This window comes from Phodopus roborovskii, unplaced genomic scaffold (genome assembly GCF_943737965.1).
Source record: "Phodopus roborovskii unplaced genomic scaffold, PHOROB, whole genome shotgun sequence".
NCBI classification, from domain to species: domain Eukaryota; kingdom Metazoa; phylum Chordata; class Mammalia; order Rodentia; family Cricetidae; genus Phodopus; species Phodopus roborovskii.
In genome coordinates, this window is record NW_026126563.1 from 11,023,616 (window position 1) to 11,046,944 (window position 23,329).

Below are 23,329 nucleotides of genomic sequence, written 5' to 3' on the forward strand. Positions count from 1 at the left end.
GCTGTGGACGGGGCCTGGGGCACTATTGTTACATCCCTAGACGGGGCTGTGTCATCCCAGAGATGTGAAGTCTAAGCAAGAAAGAGGCTGTGCAAAGCTGCTAAGGGGCAGGGCTGCTCACCCCTCCTCCCAGGGTGGTACCCGGGCTCATAGCAGAGCAGCAGCGGCTCTGCCAAGATCGTAATGGCTCTGCCGTGGCCAGTGAGCCCCTGCATGTGGACGCCCCTCAAGCATTTTTTGGTGCTTCCCTGGGCCACAGCTCTTCGCAGTTGAGTCAGAAAGTAAATGCCCTTTGCCTCAGATCTCTGTGACGCGTCGGTGGCTTCTCAGAGAAGCCAGGAGCACGCAGACTCCCGGCCTGGGGGAAGTGGCCTCCGCACACACTTCTCACATACTTGGAGACAGTTGGCCAGGCGTGTTCACATAGGTTGGGTTAGGCTGTGCACGAGTTCAGACAGCTTTTTTAAACACTTGTTCCACACTGCTCTGCAGAAGACCAGCTGCCCGGCTTACTTTCGCTCCCATTCCAGACAGAAAGCGTGTTTCCTTCCTCCTGGGTCAGCATTCCTGGCCGCTCTTCCAGGTTTGATAAGGATGAAACGGTATCACCGTTTCCTTCTCCATTTCTTTGATGACTGGCCAGCTTGCTCTCAACAGTTTCTCTTTTTACACATTTGTGGGTTTTTTTTTTTTTTAATGTTCTTTGCACTTTTAGGGAAATATTTATGCAGATTTCCCCCTTTATTTTAATTAGAGTCTTCATCTGAAACTTAAGTCCTTTGCAGTTTATAGAAAGATTATCTCGCCCTGGAGTCCAATTGGAACTTGGAACAAAGTGACTCCAGGGTAGATCCGGGCCATTGTGGGTCTGTAAGAAGGGTGGCCGACTCCAGCAGACACACGGAATTTCTGATGTAGGATACAGCAGGTGGTGTGTGGCAGGGCTCAGTTTGTCTGCCTCCCTTGGCAGGCCCCCTCCCAAACACAGCTGCATGCCCGTGTGACCCACATGGCTAATACATGGCCTGTGTCGTTGGCTTTCTATTACTGTAATGCATGCCTGAGATGATCCACTTATAAATAGAAAAAAGGGTTATTTGGCTGGCAGTTTGGAAGGTTTTAATCCACAGTCAATTGGCCCTGTTGCTTTTGGGTGTCTATAGAGGAGGCCATATCAGGATGGGAACTTGCGAGATAACTCTTGACTGGGATGCAAAGAGAAAAGAGGCCAGCATCTCATGATCCCTTTCAAGGGTGTGACCGCTCCCTCTCTCCTAGACTTCTCACATCTCCTCTAAAGCATCACACTGGGGGACAAACTTATCAACACATGGCCTTCGGAGAACTTTCCATGTAAGTCATAGCACCACGGCATGGAGATAACCTGCAATTCTGTAAAGCATAGCCAAGGTACTTGTAAAAACAGAACTCCCAAACCACTGATAGTACAGCTTGTAACATAGTGGAGCCTCCCAGTCCCTTCTGTGGGGACCCGCAGGGCTGGGATGGGATCTACTACTGGTGATAGCAGTTTGACTTGCACAGGAGCATGTGGTAGCAGCAAGAACTGAGGTACTTCAGGAGGCGTGGCCCCTGGTCCTGGCCGTGTCCTTAATTAATGACACGATTTTGTCTGGACACCCAGCTTCCCGGCAAAATGGGAGGCTGCAGTGACCTAAATCATTCTTGGCTTGAAATGTCTACAGTCCAAACTTTAGCTATCTAATATGTTCCTGAAGACACATATATAAATGTGTTACATATACATTATATATTACATATGTGCTATATGTGTATTATATGTAGTCACAAATATAATATTTAAGACTAGCTTTTGAGTTTTGGTTTTTAGCATCTGGGTTATACAGAAGCAAAATTTTCAAATCTTGTACATGTGTTTTTGCAGTTCACTAAATTCTGCCTTAAGGATATTTTATAAAGTACCTCTGAAAACAAGAATGCATCAAATAAAAAGCCCTCAGCTCCGTATTTCATCAGAGAACCCCTTGGGGCGGCAGAGCATCATTGAGAAGGCACGGATGCCCCTGGCAGCTAGAGGCTGGTTTAGTCTCTTGCCCCTGTCACACCTCAGTGACTACGGAGTTTCCCCTTCAGGAGGCTCAGAAATGAACAAGCCATCAAGGGTCTTGTCACCTCATGGGAGGCATTATTACAGGCGCCTTCCTAAGAGCCACGTCCATGGGCACGCTTCTCTGCTCACCCTCTCGGTGGCCTTCCTACCCTCACCCCCAGACTGTTGCTGCGTTTGGTCCCTGCCTTCCATGGGCTGGCTAATTTATGTCAACTTGACACAAGCTAGAGTCATCTGAGATGAGGCAGCCCCAGTTGAGAAAATGCCTGCACAAGATCAGGCTGTAGGCAAGCCTGTAGAATATTTCCTTAATTAGTGATTGACGGGGGAGGGCCCAGCCTGCTGTGAGCGGTGCTACCCCAGGCTGGTGGCCCTGGGTTCTATAAGAAAGCAGGTTGAGCAAGGCAGGGGGTTGCATGCCAGTAAGCAGCACCCTCCATGGCCTCTGCTCAGCTCCTGCCTCCAAGATCCTGCCCTGTTTTGAGTTCCCGCCCTGACTTCCCTGTTACCTGGAGGTATAAAGCAGAATAAACCCTTCCCTCCCATGCTTTTGGTCATGGTGTTTCATCGTGCAGTAACCCTTAGACACTCCACGTAGCCCTGCTCTCCTAGCGTTTGTGGTCACCTCCGGGGACCTGTTGTCCCTGGCCTGTCAGTGCTGGGGACTTTGGAAGTCCTCATCCTAGCTTCTTCCCCAGCTGCTCTTTCCTTAGCCCTGCCACCCCCACCAGCAGCCCTGGGCAGCTGCAGCTCAGTTGTATTGGAGTGGCACTCCTAAATCCAGTTCCGTATTTCTAGTCTGGGTGACTCTCTTGTCACCTAACTAGTCCCTGAACCCATGCTGGGCCTACACATATATAGCCTGTGTGTATGTGTGTGTGCGCGCGCACTCGCGTGTGTGCGCGTGTGAATGTATGAGTGTGTGCACGCGCACGCGCATGTGTGTGCACGTGTGCGCGCGTACATGGGTGCACATGTGTGTGTATGAGTGTGCGTGCGTGCAAGCGTGTGTGTGCGTGATACGCACACTCGTGTATCTCACTAAGACCCTCCAGCTGCCTCCCCTGGCTTTGATGCCTGCCCTGTTCTGCCACCTCCCCTTTCCCAGGTCCCCTCTTCCAGTCTGAGTAGCTTTTGGTTCCTCTGCCCAGCCTCAGGCTGCATCCTCTTTCTGGATCGGTTGCCTCCACCATCTCCAAAGCAACCTTGGTTTCAAATTTAAGCAGAAAGAAGCTCCCCAGGGCCATTGTTCTGCTTCCTACCACTCCCTAACCCTCTCCCTACCCGTGGGGAAAACAGGCTTGCGGAGATGAGTTTAATTCATCTGTTACTGTTCCCGTCCTCCCTGGCTCCATACAGCATGGATGGCGGCAGTAACAGTTTCTCTGATCTCCTATATGCACACCGACTTCCCACAATGCTCTGCTGCTTCATTCTGCTAGTGTCTGTGTGAGGACGAGGTGCAAAGTCACATGGCCTGACTTAAAGAGGGAGGTCTTACACCTCATCCTACATGCCCTGCCTCACAGAGGAGACTCTCCTGTTTCGAGATTGTATCCCTGTTCCCCTGTGGGAAACAAACTGGCATGTATACTCTGAGACCCGGTCGTTTTTTGCTTTTCTGAGTTGTTGAACTGGCAGGCACGTGCCTGGTTTGCGTTAGAGGCGAGTGCCTCATGCTGCTGGATTCTGATGTCTCTGTAAGTCCTTTGTTACTCTGGCCCTCCTGACCTGTCTGGCTTTTGGCCGGGCAGAGTTTCCCAGTCAGCATTTGGAGTGGCTGGGAGGCTGCAGTGTAGTTTGCACCCTGGCCTGCAGGTGGAAGAAGCCTGGGTCTGGGTCTCCATATTTAGCCTGGAATCTACTCTCACTGCTATGACGCCACAGCAGAGCCAGAAATGGTGGCGCTTTGGCCCCCAGCCAGGACAGCCCGCTATACATCCAGGGCATGAGGCCCAACTGGAGCCTGCCTCCCCCATCCTGCCCATCCACTGACCAGGGGGCAGGAGGGGAGTGAACAGATGGCTGAGTTAGAAGGCTTGGAACGGCAAAGGGGCCTGGGAGTAGACCAGGGCCCTCTTCTTGTAGAGATGGAAACCAGGGTGGCCCAGAGCTGCAACTTATCCAGAGTCACAGTTAACTCATGGGACAGCCACTAGCTCTCAAGCCCTGGACACCGAGACCCTAGCTTTTCTTAGAACCATGGTACCAGGAGTCCATGTTGTCATCAGTAGGGGGATCCTCCAGGAGCTAGCCCTGACCTAAATAAAGGGCATCCCCAGCGGCACCCACACTGGGAAAAGACAGATTCCTTTCTAGGTGTTGTCTTGCCTTCTTTCTGTACCATCTTTGGGTTCCCAGTGGTTGGGCCATTCTTTGTCTTCTACCTCTCAACGTGTGGTTAGTCATTTACATCATAGTATGAATGCCAGTCTCTTTCCAGGAGAACCTGGGCAGTAACCATAGAACGAGGGCGGGCAGTTTAAAGCACGCTGGTGCTCACCACCTTGTGTGCTTCCCCTGTGATTCCGGGAGGTGAGTGGGTGGTCTATGCTCCCTCTGGATCCCTCTGCTGATCCTCTCCATTGTGGACTTCAGGCAGGACGTTCTTGTCCCAGTTAGCCTAGGTGCCAGTGAATAAATTATCAAAAAGCCCTCCAGCTGCCAGGCAGCAAACTCCTGCAGTGATTGGAAATTGCTCTCGAATCCCATGTCCATGTGGACCAGATCAAATGCAGGGCTGGCCCCAGCCTGAAGTGAGAGCAGCCAGTCAGTGCAGGTGTGGATTGGAAAGCACTGGAGTTGACCACGGCCCAGGCTATGTGACAGGCAGCTTTCATCGCTGTTCCAGTTGGAGGGGACTGGAAGGGCTCGTGGTGCTGAGGATGCAATTAGCAGGTGGTCACCAGCCTGATGAAGCTGTCAGCGCAGCAGAACCCAAGCCCGCTGCTCACACACTTGCTTGGCTGTAGGCCCCAAGGGAAAGGGAACAAAGGAGAGGTGCCAGGTCCCCGGGCCTACTCTTGATCTACTGGCTAACAGCTCCCGATCAGGGAGTAGTGGTGCTGGGATTCTGAGAGGCCCCGAAGCAGATGGAGCCGCAGCCAGACTGGTTGGCCCCACTGAGCCCCAGCCTGTGACCTGCCCCAGAGGAACAGGCACCAGTCACAAATGGTCCCCCTGAAGTTCTTAGCTGTCACTTCCGTCTGGGAATTCTCTGTGGCCAGTGGGAGCTGGCAGCTCTCAGCGCTCAGAAGGAGTTCTGGAGGGAGTCTCTTGGATTAGTTAGTATGCCATGGGCAGAAATGTGTGGGAAACCATGAACAATGAGCCAGGAATCCAGTACAGCTCCAGGAGTCCCTGGAAGACTTAAAAGAAGGACAAGTTTGCAGTACATTTGAAAGGATTCAGATGAAGCCATGCAAAGCTAGCTTGGTTGTTACTATTTTTTTGTATTAGTATTCTCTTAATACGTTGCTAGAAATATATTATTAATTATTCGGGTATAAGTTAAAATATAATTATAGATTAATTTCTATGTTCTTCAAGTGAAGGATTTTTCATTGTTATTGTTTTTTGTTTTTGTTTTTTGTTTTAAGTGTTTGTCCTCCCATCTAGGTAGGGAGAAAAGTGTGCACTCGAGGTGATCAGCAGAGCTGCGGGAGTCAAACGTGGCCCTCAGCCTCAGGTGTGCCTCGGCCTCGGATGCTAACAGCACACTAGGCTCTTTTTCTGAGTACTCAATATTTAGTAAGTGCCATAAAACAGAAGCTTCTGGAAAAACCATGACTAAACCAGTTTCCTACCAATCAGATGATGTGGCCCAGAGGGGCATGCATGCTGTCAAAGCCCCTCATTCTCCTACCGCACACGCCTGCCTTCCCTTCCTGAATTGGGTGTGGCAGAGAACCCAGACAGGTATAGGGAGTCACCCTGTATTGCTACACACACACACACACACACACACACACACACACACACACACACACACACGGTACCAAGCTCGGTTTGAAGTTCTAGTTTTGAACAAGAAAGGCTTTTCTTGCCTGTGTTCCATAGCTTTCATAGATGAACCTCTTACCCAAGACCCCAAGTTGGAGACCTCTGGGAACTGTCAGCTGGCCTAGCAGTGGTGAGCAGAGGCCGCAGCATGGCTGTCTGAGGAGTGGCAGTTACGCAGCAGGTAGCTAGCTGAGTGAGGCCAGATAGACTCCTTTGCTTGCCGGCAGACCTGGAACCCACAAGCCACATAGATTGCTGTACCTTGTGACCCTCTGAGGTGGTTTCATCTGAACCCTGTGTGGCCTTGTCGTCCATGGGCAGTGCAGGGGACTTTTGCAGCTCCTCCTTACCTGGCCAGCAGTCAGCTGAGTTGTTGCAGTAGGTCCTGGGGTCCAGGAGCAAACCCCGGGATGAGTTTAATAATGTGGTTAGCGCCAACTCTGCCTCCTAAAACTGATGACCTATAAAGTGGGGATGCAGGATGCCTGCCCAGAGACAGCATTGCAGTAAGTACCTTTTGCATAGCTTACCATGCTGGTTTCTTGTTTGACTACATAGGAACTATTATTACCAGGGTCAGTATGTGCACTGTGTGTTGTACACGAATGGTGTTTGTGCTGCTGTAACAAAGGGCAACGTTCAGCTTACACAGCCACCACTTATGATTTTACCACGATGGAAGCTGGAAGGCCAGGCGTGGGCAGGGCTGTATCCTTCTGGCAGTGTGGCTGGGAATCTGCGCCAAGCTCTCCCTACTTCTGGTGCTTTGCTGTCCAACTTGAGTGCGCCCTGGCTCCCTGTTTTGTCTTAAGCAGGGCCTCGCTATTCATCTCAGGTTGGCGCTGACGTCAGGGTCCTCCTGCTGCTGCCTCCCCGGCTTGGGATATAAATAAGCATGTGCCAGGCACTGTGCCTGGTCGTCCTCTGGCTTTTGATGTCGCCTGTCTGCCCTCCTCTTCTGGACATGGCTTCTTCCTGTGTGTGAGTCTCCCTTTTGGAGCGACACCTGTCATAGGAAGGCTGAGTGTGGAACTTACTGAGGGTCACACAGGAAGCTGGGGTTATACGATCCTGGGTCCCCTGGGCGTGTGTTTCAGGGCCCTGGGCGGGATTTGGTGCCATGTTCTTGACACACTGTCGTTGGCTTTCTTCTTGCCACCCCCTAATGCACCCTAAAGGACAGAGCCACGCCTCCATTCGCCTTGGTAGCCTGGGGTCTAGTTGTTGCCTAGCAGACACTGAACCAGTGACAGACATTTAAGGACAGGGCCAGAGTCAAGAAGCCCTCTGAATTCTAACTGCTCAGTGTCCCCAATCTAGTCTGAGCTTGTCACTGCACCCCAGACTGCAATGTTGAGTGTCTTCCCTCTCCCAAATGGTGCCAGACAAGGTGGACATGTCTGCCCTTTTTCTCCTTTCCCCTGCTCTTCCTGACCAGCCTGAGTGGCTTCCCGTGGCAGCAGCCCCAGAGCAGCTTGTCCCATATCAGTGACATTTCCTACATAGGTGGGTCCCTAGGGAGACAGCGAATCTTGCTGTCTTGGCTGGCAGATGAGGCGCTCCCGCAGGCACTGGTCTGGATGCTGGGCAGATGTGCTCCAGCTAGTAGGACCATGCTTCAGGCTTGAGCCCTGGATGTGGAAGAGTCTCAGCTCTATTGAACTAAGGCCTACTCTCTCCACCACTGCTTTAGCGCCCCCCCCCCTTTTAGCCATCTCTAAGAACAGGATTTTTTTTTTTTAAGAAGCCACAAAGTCATGACCACATTAATCTGTGTTCATGTTGTGGTGGGGAGGGGAGGGGAGAGGGATAGATGTAGGTCCAGGCTCACAAAAGAGCCGTGTGTTATGTACCATCTTACCAGTGACCCACAAGACAGAGAGAGATCTTCTGAACCCATGGAAGGGTGCGCCAGACTCAATGACTGCCAAGGTCCCACTCAGCAAGGGTGTTGCTAATCAGTGTATAGTGACGTGCTGAGGATGCTCGCGGGGGCCGTCCCTTACAGAGAGCCGTGAGGGCCTGGTAAGAACCAGTGGTCTGTGTGCCAGCCTGACTGTGAGACTAGCAGAGGAGCCTGTGTATGGGAACGCTGGCAGCTATAGAATGATGGCCCTCCTGGTCATTTGAATGACTAGGCTGTCTAAGGCACAGCATGGGGATGAGCTTTCCCTGTGCACATGGTCTAGTAGGCCAAGAAGGCATAATATACTGTCAGCCTGCTGAGAGTCTAAAAGAAAAATAAAAGGGAAGGGCTGTTCGGATGCTAGTCTGCTGCTGAGGCACCTGAACCCAGGCTCTGAGTTGTGTGTGTCGTGTCCTAGCTTCACACTGTGTTTCATCACCTGGAACGTGAAGACCTTTGCTAGGGCTTGCTGACTTCCAGCCTAGAAGACAAAATGCTAACCCTAGATTCAGGGAGGGATCCCGGCTCAAAGGAATAGGCTGAGAGTGATAGCGAGCCCCTGATGCCCTTTTCAGGCCTTGGCATTCACACACACACACATGCACGCACACACACATGCACACATGCACGTGCACACACACACACAGATACAGACACACACACAGATACAGACACACACATGCACACATGCACGCACACACACACATGCACGCACACACACACGCACCCACACACATGCACACATGCACGCACACACACAGATACAGACACACACAGATACAGACACACACATGCACACATGCACACACACACATGCACGCACACACACACATGCACGCACACACACACATGCACGCACACACATGCACACATGCACACACACATGCACACATGCACTCACACACACATGCACGCACACACACATGCACACATGCACGCACACACACACAGATACAGACACCCACAGATACAGACACACACATGCACACATGCACGCACACACACACAGATACAGACACACACATGCACACATGCACACACACACAGATACAGACACACACACACGGATACAGACACGCTCACACACACACACATGCACGCACACACACACAGATACAGACACACACACAGATACAGACATACACACACACAGATACAGACACACACATGGATACAGACATACACACAGATACAGACATACACACACACACATGCATGCACACGCACACACAGATACAGATACACGGATACAGACACACACACACACAGATACAGACACACTCACACATACACACATATACACACACACACATACCACACACACACACACACACACACACACACACACACACACACACACCAGGCAATGCATCTTTTTAAATAAAAGACCAAGCTCCAAGCCTCAAACACTTTCTTTACAAGATAGCCAGTGTAGCTTGTGAGTGTTTGTGATCTCTGGGAGACTTGAGTACTCATACCTTGTCTCTGGAAGAAGTCTGTGTGGTTCATAAGACCTTCTGTCTGTTATTACCCCTTGGCTCATCCCAGCTCAACCTGAATGTCCACTGATTCATTGGCTTGTGTTGTAGAGTTAGTCTCTGTGATGCTGCAAATGCCCGGGACAGGGGCGGGGGGATGTGAATCAGGATTCTGGGTTATTACCCTGCCCTGTCTAGTAGGACAGGGTGCTTCAAGGGTTCTAACTGCAGGAGCAGGGTTATTAAGAGCTCACCGATCCAGTCGTACTAGTCTATGCAGACCCCAGGACGGCATAGGACCTGGGCCACCTCCAGGAGTCTGACCACCTGATGGCAGTTTACTCTGTCACCTGTGCGGGGCCCCTAGCCTTGACTGGTTCCAAAACCCCTTCCATGGGGTCCAGCAGCTTGTGGCTACTGAGCAAGGGACATCGTGGAGAATGAATAACACACAGGGTGTCTCTTTTCTAGTTAAAATTATCACATTCTGTGTGGGTTTCTGTACTAACTCAGCCTATTATGAACTAGGTAACCTTTGTCCAGGCTCTGTCTGCCTCAGTAACCTCATTTGTAGAGCAGGAACAAAAATGGTGTCTGCCTTGTGACATCGCCTTGAAGATTAAATTGCTTGTCACATGGTGTCTGGCCTAAAGTAAATGCTTTTGTAAATTAGTGTTTATTACTTTCCACATTGCAGGAGCCTTTGTGAGTTTATTTGAAGATAAGTATGGTCTTAGAGGGGAAACGGCTTGGAAACCAGTCTTTGAAGGGCACAGTGTTGAGGACTCGCTCAACCCAGAATCCAAGGTTCTTGCTGCTCCATCTCCTGAGGGCTCATGGAGAATCAGGAAGCAAGCACTATGGCAACACCGGGGATGGACTGGGCTTGGGATGCCCACAGTTGTCCAGTGGGCCTGGACATTGTATAAGATACACAAAAGCTACCTGGAAGGGGAGAGGCCTGCCTCCAGCTGAGCGGGCTGAGCTGCTTCTCCTGTACTGCGCCACCGGCCTCTCCATGCTGGTCAGCAGCCTGCCTGCTGATCCCTGGAGAAGGAGCATCAGTTCCCTGCGAGCTGTTGTCTGCTTCCGGCTCCCAATGGCCAAGGGAGGGGTATGTTGGGTTCTGGTTTCTCTAGAGCCCACTCAGCAGTCCTAAGCTGGGGGACATGAAGGGGAGTGGGGAGGGGCGTCCATGCCTTCTGTGGTGGCCAGCCCAGTGCCTCCAAGGGACACCTCCTCCAGCCACCGCGTGGAGAAGAAAACCACTCACCTTCTTCTCTGGGTGTTGACTTTTCGGCGTATCTCTGCTTGGCCTGCTGTGTGGGTGTCACTCCCAACTCCCAGGGAACAATTCTTGTTCTAGGTTTATTTCCAAGTTCTTAGTGGCACGCTCGTTTTTGTGTTCATAGACAACCCTTTCTTATTTCCTTGCTGCTGTCATACTTGGACACCCAGAGGTCTGGGTGTGCAACACGTGGGTGAGGAGAGCCTTGTGATCGACGACTGTTCGTGGTAGGGAGGTAACAAGGGGGTCCCAGGACTATGCAAGCTATAGGTTGACCGTGGTCTGAGTGGACCAATACTCTTTTACTCCAGCTGACCACCACCGTATAAAAAGGTGGGCCAGACTTGATTGATCTTCTGAAAAGCCAGATACATAGGTATTTACATGGAATCTTTTGATTTATAAATATTCACTCAAAAAAAAAGACATTTTTCAAAATAGGGTTTCTCCGTGTAGCTCTGACTGTCTCGAACGCTCTGTAGACCAGACTGGTCTCAAGCTCACAGAGGTTTGCCTGCCTCTGCCTCCCTAGTGTTGGGGTTAAAGGCGTGTGCCACCGCTGGCCGGTTCCACTAGAATTTTTTTTTAAAGCACTCAACCAGATAAAAACGTCATAACCCTTAGGTGGCCGATAGGTGGCACTGTTTGGTGGCTGTGCTTCTGTGTGTGATGAATTTGTCATCTGAGAGACAGTGTATATTAGAATGTCACCATAGTCTCCAGCCAGCGTTGGAAGATCTGCTTGGGGGTGCTGAGGAGGTATGGACTCGTTGGAAGAAACATGACATTGGGGAAGGCTTTGAGAGATTAAAAACTAACAATTTCTAGTTTGTTCTCTCTGCCTCCTGCTTGCACTTCAAGATGTGAGCTCGGAGCCCCGTCTAGCTGCTCTGGCCACAGTGCTGCTGTCATTCCCAACACTTCCCCATAACGGTGACGGGCTCTTTTCCTCATGGAGCGGGAAGCCATAATAAGCTCTTCCTTCTAGAAGTTTCCTTGGTCTCGGTGTTTTATCATAGCAACAGAAAAGTGTGAGTGCCTGTGAGGGCCAGAAGACCCAGTGACCACTCTTAGCTCTGAGGCCGCTGTGAGGGGAGGGGCCAGGGCTTCCAAAAGGACAGCTTGAGGAAGAGAGGGAATCGTTCTCCGCTCCACCTCCCATGTGGCCTCCCTCTTGATGCTGAAGACTGACTGGTCCTCCCGTGTGTAGCCCCACTGAGACTCGGGCAGTGTGGAACCACTGCTCTCCCTAGGCGGTGGTTCAAGAATATGTTGCAGAGACTAAGAGAGCTGCCTGGGGGCTGTGGTTACCCCAAGAGGGACACTGGAGAGGGCCTGTTACCTGAGCAGGACCTGGGTGCTGAGGTCACTGTATTTGGAGCTTTCTGACCTTAACCTGAAGTGTCCTGCTGGGTTCACAACAGGACATGTTTGGTGTCCCTCCCCCTACCCAGCATGCTCCAAGGCAGTCAGTCCTTTTTCTCAGAAAGTACGTTTAGAGGCCTTTGGAGAAAGCCAATGGTGGGCCCAGCCACCTACCTGGAGTGCAGGGACGAGAGAGACTGGGTCCCCAAGAGTCTGTGCAGCGTGGCTCCCGGATTTATAACCCAGGAGAGGATCGAACTGAAGGTCCAGGCAGAACGTGGGGAGGTCAGAGGAGAGAGAGGGAGGGAGAGAGAGAGGGGGGAGGAAGGGATGGCTGTGAGGTCCAGTGGTAAATGAGGACTTGCTGTGTACCAGGAGATGCTGAGCCCTTCTCTCCTGCATCACCTCACTGTCCGTGTATCTTCTTATGAGGTACATGCTCATCATTGACATTCTTTACAGAGGAGGAGGCAGGTTAAGGACAACCCAGAGTCGTGCCATGGGCATTGGGCTAACCAGCTCTGGAATCAGATCTCAAAGCCCTTATATTCCCCCATCTTGGGAGAAGGAGAAGCGAGGAGGCCACTCGACTCCAGCCAAGGTTGTGGTTCAGGTATCTGGCTAGTGACCCTTCAGGGCTTTGGTCCCTCTTACGTGACTTCCATGCCCCCGACACATGTAGGGCGCAATGCTCAACAAGTGTTCAGGACTTCTTGGTTGGTTTAAATGGTCTTGAGGAGGCTCAGGTATATTTTAGTAAGAGGTCAAGTCCTGGACTTGGAGGAGGATCCCAGTGACGTTCTAGGAGCTGGAGGGGACTGGGGAAAAGTGGGTGCCAGTGGCCATGGGCAGGAGGATGGTGCTGAAGGCATGTGCTAGGGTGTGTGTGTGTGTGTGTGTGTGTGTGTGTGTGTGGTCTGGGTTTGGGAGTAGAGACAGGTACAGAATGCAACAGAACCTCAAGGGTCTTGCTGTCTTGTCAAGGCAAGATCAAGACCCATGAATATTTCAGGAGCAGCCGAGTGTTGAGTAACAGGATCGGGAGGATAAGAAGGTGTTGGAGAAGGCAGAGCGCGCCTGGAGCCAAGGGGGGTCAGGTCCAAGTGGAGGCCCCTGTGGTCCTGGAGAATTTGAAGGCAGACCTGTACAATAAAGATTTCCAGAAATAATACAGGGACTGCACCTACAGAGTCCCACTCCTTTTCCCTTCCCGTCCTTCTCCATCTTCCCCAGACCCAGTTACTGCTCTGCTGTCTCTCTCTTGCGGAGGGCTGGGCAGTGACCAGGGTGCCACAACAGATCACTCAGCACCTCTTCCTAGGTCCTCTCTGCCTAGACCTTCAGTATTGATGGCAGCTGCACAGGCCAGCCCTCCTAAGAAGCCACAGTTCCTGCCTTCTGCTGCTTGTGCTCTGCCTCACCACAGGGACCAGCCCTGCTCCCAGGCACCCTGCCCTCAGGACAGAGCAGTAAGCAAAAGGGACCCTGTCCAGAGTTGGCTCACAGAGTAGCGCTACAGGATGACTTAGAATAGTCTCCTACTGAGTACTCCCATCCTCTCATTCCCACTCAGTGTTAATGGTGGTAAGTGAGATTACACTGGGGGAGGGGGGTCGCAAAGGCTGTCAATCACCAGGAGAGGGGACACTGACTCAGCTGGGTGAATCGCTGAATGGCCTGTGTCTAGACTGGCTATAGCTACAGGTATCTGAGCATCCTCCAGCAAGTTGTTTTGCCTCATGTACCTTCATCTGCACAGGATTAGGCTGGGTTCTCAGAGTGCTGCTGAAGCAATGCAGCCTGGATTTTAGGAACAATAGTGTGGAGACAGTACCCAGGGTCATCCAGGAGATAGTCACCTCAGCTCATTGAGGTCCTACTATGTGCTAGCTCTCCCTGAGCCCTGCATGGACCAAAAGAGGAGAGCTCTCATCTTGTGGGGTCCTGCTTATGTAGCCAGAAGGTCAGAATGGAGCCTCCAACTACCCCACTATGGCAGAGAGCGTGTCTGAATAAGGGTGGAAGTGATGGGAGAGATTCTCTGATCTTGGCTAGTCTGAGGGCCAGCTAGAAATGTAGACTCTCACAAGACATGCTGGTGCATGCCTATAATTCTACATTTTGGAGGCAGAAGCAAGAGGATCAGGAGTTTAAGATCAGCCTGGGGTATGTAGTGAGACTGTTTCAAGGGAGAATAACCTTAGCATTTGGGATCCAGCTCCAATCTACCTAGTCGGGATCTGTATTTTAACATGATGCTGGGGACTCTGTACTCATTAGGTTTTTGGGATTACCCTGCCTGTCTGCTGGGCTTCATCTCTTTCTGTCCTGCCCACCCCACAAAAGAAATACATCATCATTAGCAAATGAAACAAAAATGCTAGGAGCAGAAATACTACTTCCAATGCATGGTACACACAAACGCTGGTGTAATCTGTTCAGCTTTAATTCACACATTCTTTAATGCTGTGATCATGGCACAGGACATTTGTTTTCTGACAGACCAGCATTCTGAATAAGGCCCTATCCAGAGTTGGTGAGGTGTGGGGGGGTCGGGTCCCCATTCAGAGGATGATGGATGTCCCACCTCCCGCTGCAATTAAGAGTCACTGATTTCCAAGTCACACCTCCAATACTGCATGGTTCTGAATTTTCCCACTTCCTGGGGATTGGGACCTTGAAGTTTCAGTTCACACAGGCCTCCGCTAAACCATCCTGTGTTTCTCGGGCACACATAAATATATCAAGTCATTGGGCCAGCACTGGCTGTAGCAACCAGACAATAGGGATGAAGAATTGATTGCCAGGGAACTAGTATCTTTTACAGAGTCATCTATGAGGGGTTGGAGCACAGGCCAGATGAGATGGGGCCTGGCAGGGAAAAGGTTCCCATGGCTTCTTCTGGACAACTGTGGGCATCTTCCCTCCCAGACAGCCCAGCCTTTCTCTTCCCACAAGCTCTCTCTATATATATCCCTGGCCCAGGTCTGCCTGGCAAGTGATAAAGGAGAACTGTCGTCCCAACTGTGTGTTCTGGGTGAAGCTGTTCTAGCTGGCCCTGTGGGTAGAGGATCTAGGGAAGTAGCATGTAGTGGTCAGCAGCCAGCACATGAATGACAAGGTCACCAGGAACAGATCACTGGCAGGGAACCCAGGGGTATGGTGCTGTATGGTACCAGGCCTCATAGGAAGTGATGTGGGGAAAGTTGGGATGAAGCCTTGGGAAGATGTGATGATTGACATTAGCAAAACTAAAACAGTGAGCCCGTGTTGGGTGCACTGCTCTCAGAGCTCAGAGGTTGCCCTGATGCTGAGTCGATACCCTGCTGGGATCAAGCACAGAGTGAAGAACACTGGCTTCTGAGCCTGGGAGCATCAGACAACCCCCTCCTTCGCTTATGGGGTGCCTTGCAGCTTCCCTGTGGCCCCTTGCAGCTTGTGGGGTAGTTAAATTTTTTGTTGTTGCCCAAAGCCAAAAACCGAGCCGGGAAAGTAGACTTGGAGATCTTCCCAGCTTCCTGTGCGAGGTCCAGCAGCTCTGTTGGGTGGGTTAGATGCCGAAGGGGTTAGGGAATGAGTTTGAGGAAGTTAGGGAGCTAAAATGATGGATTCCCAGGTCCTGGAATGACAGGTCTCCCAGCATTCAAGTCTCCTGGCTTGTAGGTCACTCAGCTTATCCCTGAGGTTGGAGGGGAGGGGGAAATGCCCCTAATGCCTGTCTGTTCTTAAAAGGATAGGCTAAATTTACAACACCTAATGCCTTTTGTCACTGAGCAGGTGGTGGCTGGAAGGATAATGAAGGATGGAGACTATCTTATTGTTTCTAGGCCCACAGGGTGCCCTGTGAAGTAAGTTTTGCCTTTTCCTCTAGATGATAGCCTGAGAGAGAGTACCCTGAGCCTCTGGGCTCAGAGCCAGGTGGGGCCAGAGGGAAGAGGAGAGCTGGGAACCTCAGCAGGAACCCCTGTGCTTTGTGCCCTTTTTGTGAGAGTCTGGGGGAGGGGACAGCACTATGGAAAGGGAGGGTGTCTATCCATCAGAGAATGGGTGCTTTAAATCCTGATCCTAAAACAAGCCATGAGGCGCTAGGGGGCTGTAGAGGCAGCATGAGTATGGCCGGGCTGGAATGGGGTCTCCGCACATGGCCAGGGCTGTCTCTCCCCCTCCCCCAGCAGATGTGCCGCCACGCCCTGCTCACACTACGAGCTGCAGCCCTGCCCTTGCCTGCAGCCTCAGGGTAACACTCTACCCTTTACAACAAAATGCAGCTGCGGCGTTTTTCCGACTGTTTTGTTCACTGGCAGGGAATAGGGGCAGGGCGGGGCAGAGTCCCAGGGTATCACTGCAGAGGCCAGGGCCTGGGAAGGGCGCCCCTCTTGAGTGGCCAGGTCGGGTGTGCTTAGGTCTCTTGCACACCCTCCCCTCTCCTTTCCCTGCTTTCCTTGGCCACTCTCGCACTGTGAAGACCAGAAGCCTCCCCTGTGGCTCCCAGCTACACGAGGTTCTCCCCATTTCTGTCCCGCTGTGACTTAGAAACTGAATTTGGTGGGGGGGGGCAGTGAAAGTGTCATTTTTGCCTTGTAGGCGTGAGGGAACCTGCAGGCGCATGCCCCAGAGAACCAAACACAGCAGAACACACAGAAAATTGCACACCCGTGTTCATAGCAGTTGTCCACGGCCAGGCGTGAGAACCGCCCGCATGCCAGTGAGAGTAAATACACATGATGTGTTACTGTAACGCGATGTCTCCTCAGCCATGAAAGTGCATGAGGGTCTGCTGTGTGGCAGCATGGATGAACCTTGAATGCACTGTGAAATAAACCGGTCACAAAAATATCACATGACTCCACTTAAACACAGTACCCAGAATAAGCAGGTCATCGGGTCAGAAGGAAGGTAGGGTTTCCAGGGCCTGGGCCAGAGGAATGAAGGGTAAGGGGAGTGGGTGAAGGGCTTCTGTCTGGGAGAAAGAAAAGGTTATAGAAGTGGAGATGGGTAGTAGTCATAGTTACACAACACTGTGACCATGCTTAACGCTATTGAGAACATACTTGAAAGAATGTTCATGTTTATTTTAGACACAGAGCAAAAATAGTGTGTGGACAGGGTATAGGAGCAGAGAGAAGGACCTGCCTGGCACCTGCTTGGGGTTTTGTTGCTTTGAGGTTCAATTCCCCAGGAGTGACTTCGGCGGGAGACAGAAGGGTGGTGTCTCTGTAAACCATGTCTCCGAGGAGAGCTAACGAGAGGGATCCTGGAGGTCTGGTCCCTACTATCAACTAAACATCTGGAGCTCAGTCTGCTCAGGCCCACTGAGGGCCACAAAGCTGCCGCCGCCTTGCAATTGTCATCTGAGATGGAAAGGCAGAGCTTCCTTCCTGTCTAGGGTGTCCCTGTGAGGTGCTACAGCCTAGATTGCCAGGTGTCAGGGATCAGGGGCCAGGTGGGTCCTGCAGCTGTCTCCTGTCTGAACAGCCCTGAGCAGGTGGCACCTGATGTTAGGCCTATCAGCTGTACCTGGAGCAGATTGGACAATAGCAACTGAAATGTCATTGCCATGTCCCATAGTGGCATCTTGTTCTGCCCTCAGTGTCCGTTTTCTTCACATGACATGTGTCCATGAGCCTCATGTGCCTGGGAAAACCCAGTGGAGAACCACAGGCTGCCATAGCAGGCCGAGCCTACACTCCATTCTATAGACTTGTGGCAAGTTCCTACCTCCTCTGGCTTCAGTTTCTTTCTCTTCATAGTTGGAACTCAGCATGTGCTTGCTGCTAACGATAAGCCAATAATATCCCACTAACTGTCCTGGCAACTGGGAGACCAAATTGCTTCTCAGAGTAGAGAGAATTTCTTCTCGAGTGGGGCGTTGTCCTGGCCTCCAGCAGCATCTCACAGAGGCTGTTTGTCCTCTTCCCCAGCAGCCAGCCCAGGCCCCCGAGCTGGAGGGATGGAGAACTCCTCAGCAGCATCGGCCTCCTCCGAGGCAGGAAGCAGTCGCTCCCAGGAGATCGAGGAACTGGAGCGCTTCATTGACAGCTATGTGCTGGAGTACCAGGTGCAGGGGCTGCTGACGGACAAGCCGGAAGGTGATGTCGAGAGCCAGAGGACACAGCCCCACATCTCCCAGGTGAATGATGGCCCAGGTCGAAGGGCTTGACAAGCTCAAAGAGGCGATGCTGGGGACCTTAATTCTGACAATGTCCTATCATTTATCCCTCCACTGCTGGGGTATGGTGGTCCCACGTGACACAGCATCCAGAATCCCAGACCAGAGGTTTCGAGAACCAGCCAGGAAGCCTTTACTTCAGCTGAGCACTCTGTGTGCTACTGGAGGAAGAGGGGCTTGTCCCAAGTCCCTCCCCCCACACACCCACAAATGCCCAGAGTAGGACAGTGGTGGCCAACTTTACTCAGGGACAAGGTTAGATCCATCTTTCAGAGACATTTGTTTAAAAAAAAAAAATCGCTATTGACAGAGCTTTGTAGGAAATAGTTCTGCTAATGCACTTTGCCTGTTTCTGTTTAATCTGATGACTGTTTTAAATGGAATTTAAAAAAAAAACACACAGACACACAAAGAATGTCTCTGTCTGCCTGTCTGTGGTGATGTTTTGATATTTCTGAGAAAGAAAATTTGTTAAGATTCTTGGTAACCTTGAGAAAGTTTAAGGGAGTGGAGAAGAATATTGTCCACTGGTGACATTTTTTTTAGACTCTGAGCGATGACAATGGACACTTAGAAAACACCTCATGATGTTTGCACAGTTGTGTTCTTCATCCCTAATCCAGCAACACTAGAAAAGAAAGACAAGTGGATAGGTTGGTAGATAGACAGACAGACAGACAGACGATAGGTAGGTATGGAGAAACAGGTAGATAATTAGGCAGTTTTCATTGCTGTGAAGGATGCTTGAACTTTCTTTTCTGGCATGTTCCAGTCATGATCAGCTGGGTCATTGTTTTGGGGCCATAGGGAGGCAGAACATGGCAGAGAACGTGATGTAATAAAGCTGCACACGTCATGGCAGACAGGAGAAAGAGAGAGAGCCAAAGAGGCTGGAGACAAAACACACCTGTCAAAGGCATGGCCCATTTCCTCCAATCAGGTCCTACCACCCAAGTTTCCACTACCACCCATTTGTTCAGCACCTACAATTACTTCTCTAAAGCCCTACCTTTGAGAATGTATGGGAGACCAAGCCTTCAACTGTGAGACTTGGAGGATATCCAAACCACACTGGATGGATGGATGGATAGATAGATAGATAGATAGATAGATAGATAGATAGATAGATAGATGACAGGTAGGTAGATAAGTGGATGGATGGATGGATGGATGGATGGTGGACAGATAGGTGGGTGTATGTATATATGATGGGTGGATAGATGGAATGAGAGGTAAATAGAGAGGTAGTTTCCCTTCTCTTAGATGATGTGGTAGTTATTTGTCAACTTGAAAGAGTCTAGGATCGCCTGGGAGTTGGGCCTCTAGGCATGCCTGGGGGATTATCTTTGATTGCAGTGAATGGTGTGGGAAAGCCTGCCTTGACTGTGGGCAGGACCATTCTTTGAGCAAGGAATCCTGAACTGGACGAAGTAGAGAAAGTGAGCTGAGCATTAATACAAGTTCAGTGCTCTGTGTTCTCTGTTGCAATATGATAGGACCAGCTGCTTCAAGCTCTTGTCACATGACCTCCCCACTGTGACAGACTGTCCTCTTAAACTATGTACCAGGACAGACCCTTTCCTGTGAGATGCTGTCAGAGTATTTTATCACTACAGCAGGAAAATTAATGAAAACAGTGAGTAACCATGTCTGTTTGTAGGATCCCAACTTTTCCCTAATACCACATTTAAGACTGCACCCTTTGGCCAGCATTAGACGGCCTTTCCTCTTGCACAAATGCAGGGTCCACACATGGAAACACACATACTACACACATAAATTTTTAAAAGTTAAAGTCTTTAAAAAGTTTAAAGTCTTTAAAAAAAAAACCTGCCTGTTTTCCAGTGGATTCTAAAATATCACATTTTTGACATTTCCCTTGGAGCTAGAGAGATGGCTCAGAAATTAAGAGCACTGGCTTCTCTCCCACAGGACCCAGGTTCTATCCTCACATGGCTGCTCACAAATATCTATAATTCCAGTTCCAGGGGATCCAGTGCCTTTTTCCAGCTTCTGAAAGCACCATTCTTGTATGTTTGCAAAGATCTACATGCAGACAAAATATCCATGTGCTTAAGATAATTTTTTTTAATTACATAAAAAGTTGTCAGACTTACAGCGTGGTCAGAGCACCCTTCCTGGCCCACCCCTCTCCCACCTTCTTCTTGTTCCCAGGTGTAATGGATAGTGTCAGGGCATTAATTCATAGAAGAGAATTAGGACTCGATCTCATTGGCCATTGGCCCTTGGTAGCGTAGGTGGGAATGCTATGGTGGGAAATGCTTGCCACCTCTGATGTTGCTAGGTAACTGGGTGATAATTCACCAGGGCAACATTTGCCTCCAGCTGAACAGGATCATAAGGACATTTTGGAAAATGTTGATGGCTGGGCCCTACACCAGAGATGCAGTCGAATAAGGAAGAACCTGAATATTAACCCCTATGTATGTAGACCTCTTGTGACTCTGACGTCCCAGTAGGGTTTTATTTAACACTTCAGGTGGGACATGGCTTTCTCCCTTCTCCAAGGCCAGCTGCCTCCTAGTGGGGTCTCTTGGGATGGCGGGATGTGTGGAAGTGGCATAGTTTCTAGTACACTCTTTTAAACAGGTTAAATCAAGAGCTACAGAGCCTGAAGCAGTTTCCTGTGGTCCTTTTTGATGCTGGGAGGCAGGCAAACATCTTGGGTTCTGTCTAATTCTAAGGACTCTCATGAAGAAGCTTGGCAGTGCTGATTATGTGGGAGGGGGTGAGAACCCTTCATTGGCTTCCTGGCTCCTTCTAATGTGGCTTCTCCTCCTTTCCCTCCATGTTCCTCCTGCCATTACGGGCCTGTTCACCTGCCCTCCATCCCTGCATCCCCTCCCATCCCATTTCTGTATTTTTTTTCCTACCTTGGGATCCGTGCTCACAGTTGTCCTGGCTCCATGGTAGGCCAGCCGTGAAAGGCTTCACGGAAGTGAATTATAGAATCATAAGTGGCTGGGCATGAGAAAGTCATTATATGCTCCTTCTTACTATTATTCCTTTTAATTTTATGAGTAGTCTCTACCTACATATAGATGTTCCACAAGAATTATGCCTGCCAGGTGGTGGTGGTGCACACCTTTAATTCCAGCACTTGGGAGGCAGAGGCAGGTGGATCTCTGTGAGTTTGAGGCCAGCCTGATCTACAGAGTGAGTTCCAGGACAGCCAGGGCTACACAGAGAAACCGTGTCTAGAAAAACAAACAAACCAATAAATGTTCCCTTCAATACAACCTTTCTACAACAATGCCTCTGTTGAGTTAACTTCCTTATCTATTTAGATGTCCTCTGATAATACAGCTTACAGGAATATGCTATTTTGAAATCATACAACATTCACATTTTCCCCAGCCCATATACCCAAAGATTCTTCCAGGCTTAGGCATCTACTAAATGGCTGTCCAGTGGCTCCTAGTGGGCACCTGCTTCTTAGTCCTTTGTTTAGTGTGAGGAAACCACTTTAACTGTCTATTAACCCCTGGGAATTCATAACACCTTAGCTCAATGGTTAGTTAGATTCCTCCTGCATGAATAAAAGTATTTCTTTGGGTAGAGGCTGGGAAGTAGAGTTCATTTTAGTGACTCTTGGCAAATTGCGCTCCAAAAAATGGCTGTTGTGCCCTTCATACTGCGCCAGTGTGTTGGGACACCCTGCCATTATATTTTACATTGTCCCTTTTCTAGTGAGGCTGAACCTTTTTTTAACCGACTTGCTAGTCATTTCCCCCCACTACATTAAATTTCATATTGATAAAATTTATTTTGGTTTTAAAACAAGAATTGGAAAGACAACTGGGAAACCAGAAAAAACCATCCATTGTTTTTTGTGACAAGGACTGGTGATAATCGTTGTGAACTTTTTTTTGTTCACCCTTTACAAAGTAGCTCTGCTGATAAGCATACACTTTAGCTTGCTTGTTTATTTAGCGTGCTCTCCTATACATTATTAGGTGGTGGTTTTTAGGATAAAATGTGGTTGTTTAAATCTGTTCTTTCTCTGCTGCCTACTGGTGGCCCAGGAGTACAATATAACTCAAGCTAGCATGTGTCCGTTCACGCATGGTTGTAGGCTCTGAAACAAAGTGATGGACAGAACCAGCCATGATCCCTGCTTTGCCAAAACTTGCTCCATAGGAAGGATGGGAAATAGGATGATAGGAGGCATTGGTAATGAACCAAAAAGGGGATGGAGACCAGGGCTGTTGGAAGGAGGCTTCAGAGGAAAGATGTGAAGGCTGTGAGAGAGTGGTCACTTAGGAATGAGTATCCCATGCAGAGAAAATAAACAAAGCAGAGCTCTGGGGTGGGGATGGAGGCCACAAAGGCACAGGGCAGAGGTCAGCCTGGCAGGTAGGGAGCACAGGAGAGTTATGGCGGGAGAGCCAGGCATCAGCGACTCCTAAGGCATGGAGAGAACTGTCATTTTGACAGATAGTTGAGTCCCAGCACGTGGGCCTTCATAAAACCCTGTGGATAGTCCTGGTCTCCCTAGCTGAAAAATCCTTGAGTCAGATGATCTTTTATATATATTTTTCATTTTGAAAATGTTTTTCAAAATACACAAAATCCCAATAATAGTACAAAGAATTCACCCGTCACCCTAATTGTTAATATAACTCATTTTACTCTGCCTCTAAACATACACTTATATCGCTATTGTGATATATTTATTTTAAGGGAATAATTGGGAAAACACACATATATAGATACATGTATGACTTTCCTTTGAATCATTTGCAGAAGTGAGACCCCTTTATCCCTAGTCACCTCAGTGTGTCCCTAAGGACAAGAATGATCACATGGTCACAGCAGAGGAAATACAGCTGCTGAACTCTTGTCCCATCCATGGGTCTTTTATTTTACCAGTTCTCCCAGTAAGCCCCTTAGAGCTGTGTTAGTCTTTCTCATCTCTGTGGCCAAATACACAACATAAGCAATCCGGAGACTGGAAGTTTTGTTTGGCTTCGAGAGGAATGGTTCCATGGTTGCTTGGCTCTGTTTC

At 50.0% G+C, this 23,329-nt stretch overlaps 1 protein-coding gene across 3 annotated transcripts in view; it reads left to right on the forward strand.

Annotated features, from left to right (window-relative positions):
• Positions 1-23,329, forward strand: part of Ctif (cap binding complex dependent translation initiation factor) — a 226,012-nt gene that overhangs the window by 35,464 nt on the left and 167,219 nt on the right. For 2 of the 3 annotated variants that reach the window (XM_051201993.1, XM_051201995.1), the window contains exon 2: positions 18,053-18,261. In XM_051201993.1, coding sequence (XP_051057950.1) covers positions 18,082-18,261 — 180 coding nt within the window. In that variant the 5' untranslated portion in view covers positions 18,053-18,081. The remainder of the gene's footprint in view (positions 1-18,052; positions 18,262-23,329) is intronic. The other variant, XM_051201994.1, reaches the window with a different exon arrangement.